The following is an 11,503-nucleotide window of genomic DNA, read 5'->3' as shown; positions in this document are numbered from 1 at the left end:
ATTTCGTAAATGACCCCACTAATAATGCCCGAAATGATACCAAACTTCTACTCTAGTACAAATAGGTTATGCACTCATAAAACGAGTACACCAGAAGTGTATGTAAATAACACATGCCTGCTGGCTTCTGCTCTCTGCTGTTGTTTTTGCTGCTGTAAGACGAGTGCTTAGGGCCGTCTACAAATTATAACACCGAAAAGAGATGCAACGAAAATATTTTTTAATTTAACTTTTTTTTTTTTAAGTAAGTGCTGTAGTATAACTAGCAGGAGACAAGTAATATTGAGGTACGTTTGGAGACATTACCTTATTTAATCATTAAATTAATACATATTTTTATTGTATCTCTTTTCAATTCAATTCAATTCAATTTTATTTATAGTATAAAATCATAACAAGAGTTATCTCGAGACACTTTACAGATAGAGTAGGTCTAGACCACACTCTATAATTTACAAAGCCCCAACCATTTCAGCAATTACAGTAATTCCCTCAAGAGCAAGCAGTGCGACAGTGGCGAGGAAAAACTCCCTCTTGGGAAGAAACCTAGGACAGACCCAGGCTCTTGGTAGGCGGTGTCTGACGGGCAGGTTGGGGATATGATGAACAGTGGCGATAATAGTCACATTAATAATGGAACAGTGACTTCAAATGGTAGTCGTAGTAGTTCATGTCATATCAGGGCGCTGCAGGGCGTTACAGGATGTAGCGTGGCCCAGCAGAGCATGGATGGACGTAGCAGGAAGCAGCAGGGTTCAGCAGGACGCAGCATGACATTGCAGGGCACCGCTGAGCTCAGCAGGGAGTGCAGCAGGACCACGGCGACAGCTGCAACCAGGATCTTGGTGCCAACGTTCTCCAAGGAAATACACTGGGGGGAAAAACATAAGGACTCCGGGGAGTAAACTCCCCAGAAGCTAGGATTAGTAACAAGCATTTCTGGGACGGGATGCACACAAATGGTAATAGAAAGGGAGAGGAGAGAGCAACTCAGTGTGTCAAAGGAAAGGAAGTCCCCCGGCAGTCTAGAACTATAACAGCGTAACTAAGAGAGACAGGTCATAAGGAGAGGTAGCCTGTTCAGGCTTTGAACTCTCCCCTGCCGGATCGGGCTTTGCTGGCCTGCCTCCCTCTACTTTTGTTATATATTATTAATCTAACAATTATGAAGAGAAGCAGGTGGGCCAGTTAGGTGGACACTGCAACTCCTCACTCCCTAACTATAAGCTTTATCAAATAGGAGAGTTTTAAGTTCATTCTTGAATGAGGTGACAGTTTCTGCCCCCCGAACCCAGATTGGGAGCTGGTTCCATAGGAGGGGAGCTTGATAACTGAAGGCTCTGGCTCCCATTCTACTTTTAGAGACTCTAGGTACCACAAGTAACTCTGCATTCTGGGAGTGCAGTGCTCTAGTGGGACAATAAGGTATTAGGAGCTCTTCTAGATATGATGGTGCTTGACCATATAGAGCTTTGTAGGTCAGGAGAAGGATTTTAAATTCAATCCTGGATTTTACAGGAAGCCAATACAGAGAAGCTAATACAGGAGAAATATGATCTCTTTTCTTAGTTCTTGTGAGGACACGTGCTGCAGCATTCTGGATTAGCTGGAGAGTCTTAAGGGACTTATTTGAGCAACCTGACAGTAGGGAATTACAATAGTCCAGCCTGGAAGTAACGAATGCATGGACTAGCTTTTCAGCATTGTTTTGAATTTTGGCAATGTTACGAAGATGAAAAAAGGCTGTTCTTGAGGTTTTTTTTAGATGGGCGTTAAAGGATATATCCTGATCAAAAATAAGCCCTAGATTTCTGACAGTAGTGCTGGAGGCCAGGGCAATACCATCCAGAGTAGCTAAGTCTTTAGATAATGAGGTTCGGAGGTGTTTAGGGCCCAGCACAATAACTTCAGTTTTGTTAGAGTTTAACATCAGAAAATTATAGGTCATCCAGGATTTTATATCTTTAATGCACACTTGAAGTTTAGCTAACTGACTGGTTTTGTCTGGTTTGATTGACAAGTATAATTGGGTGTCAGCCATTTTCGGTGTAGTAATTTGTAGACGGCCCTAAGCACTCGTCTAACTGCAGGTAGCAGCAGCAGCAGCTAGCAGAAGCCAACAGGCAAGTGTTCATAAACTTCTGATTTACTTACAAACTTTCCAATCCATCGTTTTATGAGTGCATAACCTATTTGTACTAGTGTAGAAGTTTGGTATCATTTCGGGCATTATTAGTGGGGTAACTTATGAGATACAAACGTGGATCCATTAGCCCCTGCACTAAGCTATTCAGCTGATAACGCTACTCTACACTAACTCTCCCAATGTTCGACCCAGGTTAAAAAAGCTTCTGGGGGGCTGGGTTTGGCTCGAGGTCATGGTGCAAAGGACCCTAGGGTGAAATTACTCCGAACCATCAATTTAAGTACGGGATGTTTTACCCTGCAACCTTGAAAGTGGATACCCACAGTGGGGCGACAAGAGCGTTTGACTCAGTGGATGCGGCAGAGAGATTTCTTCGTAGAGAATACCCGGACGTGTTTGAATAAGATACCAATTCTGGACTATGAACAGACTGTCGAGAGAGGTGAAACATCAGTGAATAACTCAATGACAGCATTGCAGTCCTTAAACTTGATTGAAAGCTACGGTAGTCTCCTCTGGAACTAGCTCAGCTGAGGTGAGGACATTTGGAAATAAGCTACGGGACCAATCCTTTCAATCTCAGGGTCTCATTAATGAGCAGGTGGGAACGCTTAAACTACAACGCACTCTTATGGGCATAAAGTTTGACATTAGGGCCCAGTGTATTTTATTTTTATGTTCCTGCTCTTCACTACTGATTGTTTGGGTTGAGTGAGACTCACAGAACTTTGGCTAAAGGTTAAGGGGGAACTGATACTGAGTTATGACAGTCAAAATGTGTATTCTTTCATATTTATGCCAGTATAGAAATTAGTAAATACTGTAGGTGCACGGGGTTATTTTCGCAACTACAGCAGAGAGCTGAGCAATTTCTGTATGTTCTATAATGCTACCTCAACATGACGGATGCCAGTTAGTTTTGGGATGTACCTCTTTAGTTCGGGGAAAAGAGGTCAGGGGTCAGAGTTCGACAGAGGTTTGTTTTCTTTTTCAGCCAATATCTGGGAATGTGTACCTTGTAATTATGCAGAGAAAAGAAATAGAAATAGGGAAATAGTCTTTTTATGCTTAAGACTATTTTATGGGGGCTTCCAGTGACGCCATGTTGGCAGCAACTTGAGGGACACGCTCTGTCCAAAATTTTAATAATTTCCTAACAAAATCAGCATTAAACTCGGCGACTCTTATCAAATTCGACATGTCGACAACTAGAGGCAGAGGACAATCTAAATGGGACTCAGGTAAGGAAAAAGGTGAAAACTTGAAGCACCTAACTCTGATGCAAGCGTAGAGTGCGCAGTCGGATGCTAGTATGCGTGACTCCGAGTCAAAAATACTTGCAGAGCTCGAGAAACTGAGGAAAGATAACCAAGATGGGCACACTCAGATCCAGCTATCTTTAACACGACTGGAAACGTCCCTCGGTGAACTGAAAGGAGAACTAATTGAACTGCAAAAGAGAACCACGGAGGCGGAGGACCGTATTAGTGCTAATGAAGACACGGCTAGGCGCCATGAGCGGGCCCTTCGTTACCTACTGCACTGAGAAATGGATTTGAATGCACGATGGGAAGATATGCAAAATTGTCTAAGGCGAAACAATCTGAGAATTTATAAAGTGGCTGAAGGGAGCAAGGGAAGAGATGTTAAGCTTTTTGTACATGATTTGCTCAAATCTGTTCTTCGACTTCCCCCTGAACTTAACATCTTCATTGAAAAGGCACACAGAGCACTCACTGCCAAGCCCAAGAACCCTGAAGCAGCCCCTCGTTCGCTTGTCGTCAGGAAATCATAATACGACAGGCCTGGGAGCAGAAAAAAGTTATGTACGAAGGAAAACATCTACTTTGATCACGACTTCTCTCCCGAGCTGCAGAAGAAAAGAGCACTGGTGCGTGATGCAGAAAAGCAGCTAAAGATGAAGAACATTAAGCGGGAAGGAGGGCCAACGGAGGCCCAGCGACACTAGCCAATGCCGAAATCAAACCCTTTTTCAACACCCATAACTAATTTATACCTTCACCGAGTTCATCTATCTAATTAAACCAGTATAAGTTAGGAGAAGAAAAGTGAAGACTTCCAATATGGACGAGACGTGAGAACCACTAAGTGGAGGACCACCTATCCACAGCCAAGTCGCAAACGAAACGCTCTGGGAGCGACAGCGATACCGCACACGGCGTGCTTTTCCCCGCGGAGGATTAGTCACCAGCCTCTGTCCAAGACACACTGGGGACTGGGTCATTCAGGTTTGAGAACTAGTTAAAAGATTCACATTTGATCCAGTCGGGTATGTGGAAGCCTACATTGTTCAATTTGTTAGTTATGGGTTCATTTGTAAATGTTCTTTTTGTCCTGAGACTTTTGATGGGCCATTATACTGTTATTTTTTGTAATGATTCTTTTTATAGTGATGTATGTGAGATTCAAGAAAGGGTTATAGTAGCTGAATATACAACATAATAACAGATGGATAATCTAATATGTGTTACTTATAATGTTAAAGGCTTAGGTAGACCAATTAAAAGGAAAAAAAGTGCTGAATTTAATTGAAAAAACTTAACTGTGCAATAGCAATGCTCCAGGAAATGCATCTCTCAGACAAGGAGCACATGAAGCTGAGGAGAGAGTGGGTAGACCAGCAATATAGCTCCTCACATCAAAGTGGGAGGAAAAGAGGAGTTGCTATTCTTTTCAATAAGTCAGTGTATTTTTGCCATGAGAAAACTTTCAGTGACAAGGAGGGGAGATTTCTGATGGTGATTGGATGTGTAGGGGGCATTAAAATGACTCTAGTAAATGTATATGCTCCAAATGAGGACTGCCCTATTTTCTTTAAAAATATTGCATCATTGATAGCGGACAAAGCCGAAGGGATTATTCTTATAGGGGGAGATTTTAACTGTGTTTTGAGAGCATCTGTAGATAGGCTCCCTGCTGACTTTGGTCCAAGCACCAGGAAGTCTTTAACCCCTTAACACTCCTGTAAAATTAGCCAAAAACGCCTATCCAAGGCATACCCATAGTAAATTGGAAGCTGTTCTTGAACCATTTGTTCTACATGCATGTCTATGGTTTCTTTTGAAAGGTAACACTCTGAGGCTTCTTTTCCAACAGTTAGAATTACTGTAAGTGCTATTGGCTTTGAGTAATAGAAGTTTGAATATACTGGAAAATATTTTTTTATGTCCGCCTGAGTTATATTTTATAGACAAATGCCTGTAGATGACTACTGCTGGGACCTATTAGCCTAAAAACACAATGGGGCTATAGCATGAAGTCTTACACAGTCCCAGTTGACATTTCATATCAATATCTCATAAAATGAATATTCTACACCCGTTTTTGTAGGGGTATATGTCTAGGCATTCACGAAAACGGACATTTTAGTGACTCTAAAAAGGACCCTTGGTAATGATGGTCACATACCTAGACTAAAAAGACTGCTACCCATGAACATTTGACATTACAGTCATCATTCAGGGCTCTATTGAAAGGTTACATTAAGAGCTATCCTCTCTCATATCCAGAATCACTATCAGTATTTCTGACACAGAGTAACAGAAGCATAAACACAATCAATTGCAGTTTTCTAACTTTGTGTGTAAAAAAAGTCAAAACAAGTGGTAAGGTGGAAAAGTAGTGTATAAAAAGGTAACAAAATATTTACAGCTATTAACTAGGGCTGTCAATCGATTAAAAAAAATTAACTAATTAATCGCACAATTTGCTGTAGTTAATCGCGATTAATCGCATTTTTAAATTGAGACTGAAGCTTGTAGTAATGGATATTTAAATAATGCTAAATCACTTAACTTTACAAATATGAAGAGAAAAAAAACAAGGAAAGGTTCTGCTAAGTTCAGAATGTTTAATATCTTTCAGAACAACAGCAGCAACAATTTGGCTTATTTAGTCCTGCTGAAGGTTGCTGAAACGGCTAGAAACTGTCCGACTTGGGAGCAGATTTTTGTCACCACCCCCAATATTAGCCACATACCTAATATACCATATTCTGAATAATATATATATATATATATATATATATATATATATAGAGAGAGAGAGAGAGAGAGAGAGAGAGAGAGAGAATATAAATTACAATCTAGGCAGTACTTAATATCATAAATATTATAATATACATAGTGTTTAATCTGAATGACTAAGCAAAGCACATATATCTAAACACAGAAATGCACATCAATATCAATATCAATGTTACACATTAAACCAGTAACCCAAAACCACAAAGGTGTATGTTGGCCTAAAGGGAAAACATTGAGTGTATTTTTAGATAGCGACGCTGTGCACAGCAATCCATTACCAATGTAAACCGATTGACTACATTTCCCTTCCAGCACCGCAACCAGGAAGTAGCTTGTGTGACAGTGAGACGCACCAATTTCAAACATTTACTGGAATATAGTCACGGATACTATCGAGTCGACAGCGTTAAACATCAGACTGCAAATAAGGTTTTATCAGCGTGACCAACGTAACAGTTATCAAGCAAACAAATCGCGCACGTACATATCGGCAGCACAGCACGGCGCATGTAGCGAAACAGCAGCTTACCGGTGGCGCATCTCTCCTGACGAGACATGTCGGAACTAGTACTCGGTCCCGTTATAGCCCGTGCTCATTCATTTCTGGATTCTAACACATCATCTTTTTTCTCTTTTGGGATCTTACTGGTCCATGTTTCAACTCTTGACTGGCCCGTAGGCCTACTTCAATCAGGTAAATCCCTCTTAGAGTAGCGCCGCCTGCTCTTATGGAGAAGTATTACGTTTCTCAGCCGCCACATGAAGTAAACAAACACAGCTGCATTAATTACGTTAATTTTTTTTAACGAGTTAAATATAAAAAAATTAACGCAAAAGTTAACGCGTTAATTTTGACAGCCCTACTATTAACATATCTAAATATACATATTTACAATTATGTATGTACAGGTTATCTGCTACATGCAACAAAGCACAAAGAACGTTTGAAGACACAAAAAGGACCCTTTCGTAAAAATTTCAAATAAGTGCTATGGTGAAAAAGTAGTGCAAAAAAAGCATTACTATATAACTATTTACATATTATCTAAATCCACATATTTACAGGTTATTGGCAACATGCCAGACATTGTAAAAATCTTAAGTGACAAAGCACAAAGGACATTTGAAGACCCATAAAGGAACCGTTGGTAAAAATGGTCAACAAAGTAAAACAAGTGCTATGCTGAAAAAGTATTGCGAGTACTATTATATAACTTTTTACATACATATATCTAGAAATTGCAGGAACCCAGCAAATCAAATCCATACTTCACTGTTAAACGTCAAGCCACTAAATAAACCTGTATGGAAAATGAGCACCTGTGCTGATGTGTTAAATTAGTTAACGATCATATGACATAAGACAGCACCATCTCTCCTTCTCTCTTTGCGCGCACACAGACACACACGGTCCGCATCTGGTGGTTGATGAACGCAGATATGTGCTGCAGGCACATTTTCAACAGGCACTGTACTAGAATTTTACAATTACAGGTTACTGGCAACATGCCAGTCATTATAACAGTCATGGCCAGCGACAAAGCACAAAGGAATATCGCAGGTGGAGCACTTCACTGGTGTCTTTGCATGACACTGCCTGCACTTCAGCCGACCAGCAGTGCTGTGCCCACTGATATACACTGGCCTGTGATGTGCTCCACGTGGAGCAGGAGGTGGTTCGGGTGTGGCTGTGGAGGAAGACCCCGCCTCTGCCAGCTCCACTGCGAGCGTCTCTCTGAACGCCTTCTGATGCAGAGGTACCTCTCCTTTGCCAATTGCAAGGTCCTTCTGGAGGAGGAGTTCACAATTACAGAGTCTTGTACCACCGTTGGGTCTTGTGCAGGACTTTGTAATACCCTATGAGGGCATCTGAGTGGACCACTCCACCCATGCACCTACAGTAGATGAACAGACAATATACAAAAACATTAATGTATACAGCACACAAATAACACTTCCAAGAGCATACATGAAAATGTAGTTGAATATATAGTACGTACCGGTTGTAGTCCTTCACCACTGGTGGAACTGAGACGTCCGTCAGCTGCCACTGCCCATCTGCACCTTTGACCCTCCTCTGCACTGGGCTACACAGTGGACTGGCACTGTGTCCTCTGCGTGGGCCCTGTGGAGAGTTGAGCACAGAAAAACATCCCTTGTGTCTCGCCACTGAACAAAGAGCAAGGAGCCATTCCTGATCCAGCGTATGCTGCCAAGGGGAGATTTTGAGACCAGAATGTTGACCTTTGACCTTGGGAATCCGATTCTGTTTGTGCGGATGGTTCCGCATGCCCAGATACTCTTAAGAAGGAGGTCACAAAACAGGATTGGACTTGTATAAAAATTTTCCACAAAGACCTTATAGCCAGTGCCCAGCAACTGTACATCAATTAGCTCCATCACTGCCTCATAACTGAGTCCCTTACCACTGTTTTCCTGACACTTTCCCTCATAAACAAAAAAGTCCCATGTATAACCGTTCCTGGAGTCTGCCAGAACAAAGAGTTTATAACCCCAGCGAACAGGCTTGTTTTTCATGTATTGTTTCAGACCAGTGCGGGCTTTTGAAGCAACCATTCGCTCATCAATGGCAATTTCCTGGCCAGGGTGATAGTTTCTTCTACAGGAGCCCTCATCTCCCTCCGTAGAGCGGCTTTATCTTACCCAGGCGGTTACGTGGGCTCCTGTGCCTCTCCTTTCATCATTAGCAGCATCCCCCACAGAGCTGCTGAGGTGAAGGGACTGGGAGATCCTGAGGAACTTTTTACCAGTCATTACCCGTCTCGGGAACGGCAAGCTATAAAGATGACCCCCACGCCAGTAATCAGTGAAAGAAAAGCATTTGACTACACCCATGTAAACAACTAAAGACATGAATGCAAACATGTCCTGCAATGTCAGATCAACCCACGGGATAGAGGGTGTTGAATGGTGTGTTGATCCACAGTTGTTGGTGTTTTGAAGTATTGTCTTCAAAACAGAGTTGATAAAAAATAGTTGAAACAACTGCAGGGCTGTGTACGTAGCAGTACGTATGAGCTGGGGTCCTGGGACATTTCTGGGTCTGAAGGTGGGCTGTGGTGGTGTGATGTCTGGAACGTCAACATCATTCCACCTCTCTTCAGATGGGCTGGTTGATCTGGCTTGACTGCAGACGCTCCCTTTTCCTCGTCCTCTACCTCTTTGTCTCCTGCTGTTCTGGGGAGTTGGAAGATGAGGCTCCTCACCTGATGAACTGTCCTGCTGCTCTACGCCTCTCCCTTTTCCTCTACCTTGTCCTCTACCTCTTGGTCTCCTGCTGTTCTGTGGAAAAGGAAGCTTCTCACCTGATGAACTGTCCTGCTGCTCCACTCCATGTGGCCACTTGCTCACTGGTGCAGATGTAGCTGGCTCCCAATCCATATCTACATCACATTTCCTATAATGTGAAAATAAAGAAATAACAGTAATTACAACTAATGTTCTGAATGCGAAGCCACCGAAAAATATTAACAAATGTGTAGATATTACCATAGATATTTACATAAATACAATAACAGCTGCAAACTTGTAATGCAGTATTTACTCAAACGTTTTCTTTTGCAACACTTCTTGCAGTAAATGTGGAGCAACATAAATGTGTAACATTAGCTGTGGAGCTCTCAGCGAGCAGAGTAGAGAGCAGGGTTGCCTTTAGATGAGAGACAACTTTGTCTGGCTCATTTAGTGTAACGTTAGCATGATAGTTTGGTGAAATTAGCAAGCTAAGGTTAGCTTAGCGAACTATCCATTCTCTAAATTAGTAAACATTTAAATCATCTAAACACTCTTCAAGAGTCAAACTGAAGCAGACGGTGAGCTCCAGGTCACAGCCTGTCTAAATATACAGTAACGTTATATATGTAAAATACTCACTTGTCGAGAGTAATGTCTCCTCCCTCTAGGAACATGTCCTCTGCCACGGAGTCGATGCAAGACATTTCACTGTCTTTCTCAGACATTTCCTCCTCTGACTCGTCGCTTTCACGTGGCCGAGTACACTCTTCCACTGCCTCTTGGTGGGTATATCTTCTTGACTTGCTAATTTTCGCCATTCTCAACTTCTCGTTTGTTTAGGATGCAGAAAGTAGTGGGACGTATTTTTGCCGGTGTTTGCACTAGACAGATCATTCCTTTGATCGTCTGGACCTTTGTCAATGTAACAAGACCGTTTTTGTCAGAATATTATGGATCTGTGGATTACAATGAAGCTTCAAAGGTGAGTTACCTCAATTTTGTAGTTGTTTGTTACTCAGACAGAGGGGATGATTGTACCTGCTGTTGTTATCGTGTCTTGGAATAGTTTGTATCAGTGAAATCACAAGAGTTTTAGCTTTCTAAAGATGTGTGGCATGAGTAACTACTTAAATATAGGAGCTGTATACATAGCATTACGTGGGCCGTCGGAACGTTAAGGGGTTAACTCTTCATGCACTGATGGATGAGTTGGGTTTGATAGATGTTTGGCGTCGCTTGCAGCCCAAGGAAAAAGATTTTACCTTTTTTTCACATGTACACTGTAGTCACTCAAGATTAGATATGTTTTTGATGACTGGTGTAGATTCCTTTAGAGTGACCCAGTGTACTATTGAAGCAATTACCATTTCAGATCACGCTCCAGTCTCTTTGACGTTAAAGTTGAGCACAAATAATAATTTTAAGTATTGGAGAGCAAATGTATCTATTCTGAATAAGAATTGATTCAACAACAAATTAGGAAAGTGTTATCAGAGTATATTCAATTTAATGACAATGAGACTGTAAGTCCATCAGTTTTATGGGAGGGAGCCAAATGTGTCCTGAGAGGAAATATTGCGATTTCTTCAAGATTAAAACGAGAGAGGCTTGCAGAACAATCAAGATTGGAAAACAAAATTAGACAGTTAGAGAAGGAATACCAAACAGTACAAAATAATGACACTTAACATGTTGAAAGAAAATAGGCAGAAATGAAATGACTTATTAACTTATAAAGCAGAGGGGCAGCTTCGATTCACAAATCAAAAGTATTATGAATTTGGTAACAGGGCAAGCAGATTGTTAGCATTTCAGCTACGAAAAACACAATCAAGCAGAGTTGTCCATAGAATAAAGTGTCCAAATTCTGGGGAAATGCTATCACAACCCAAGGATGTGGCAAAGGTGTTTGCCACTGTCGTGGAAGTTTTCCTCGAAGCAACAGAGTTAGTGATATTCATGATAAAATCAAAACGAATAACGACTGTTTGAGAATTAAACCAAAGTTTGGTCTTTGAGTATTTATTTACATTTGCAAATGGAGAAAACACAGTTT

General features: G+C 41.5%; 1 protein-coding gene across 1 annotated transcript; it reads right to left on the bottom strand.

Moving 5' to 3' along the window:
• Positions 1–8,847: 8,847 nt before the first annotated feature.
• LOC120573509 lies at positions 8,848–10,280 on the bottom strand. The gene is made up of 2 exons (XM_039823280.1): positions 10,087–10,280; positions 8,848–9,610 (listed from the first exon to the last, which is right to left on the bottom strand). Exons 1-2 carry the CDS (start codon positions 10,263–10,265, stop codon positions 8,848–8,850), a joined length of 942 nt encoding a protein of 313 aa, XP_039679214.1. The 5' UTR covers positions 10,266–10,280.
• Positions 10,281–11,503: the final 1,223 nt, after the last annotated feature.

Source organism: Perca fluviatilis, chromosome 14 (genome assembly GCF_010015445.1).
Source record: "Perca fluviatilis chromosome 14, GENO_Pfluv_1.0, whole genome shotgun sequence".
Classification (NCBI taxonomy): Eukaryota; Metazoa; Chordata; class Actinopteri; order Perciformes; family Percidae; genus Perca; species Perca fluviatilis.
This window is presented reverse-complemented; position numbering and strand designations above follow the sequence as displayed.

Excerpts from the sequence above, each read along its gene's own strand:
- LOC120573509 (XM_039823280.1), bottom strand. The coding sequence starts at position 10,265 with ATGGCGAAAATTAGCAAGTCAAGAAGATATACCCACCAAGAGGCAGTG. Across the intron at positions 9,611-10,086 it reads GGAGACATTACTCTCGACAA|GAAATGTGATGTAGATATGG; the intron begins GTGAGTATTTTA and ends TTCACATTATAG.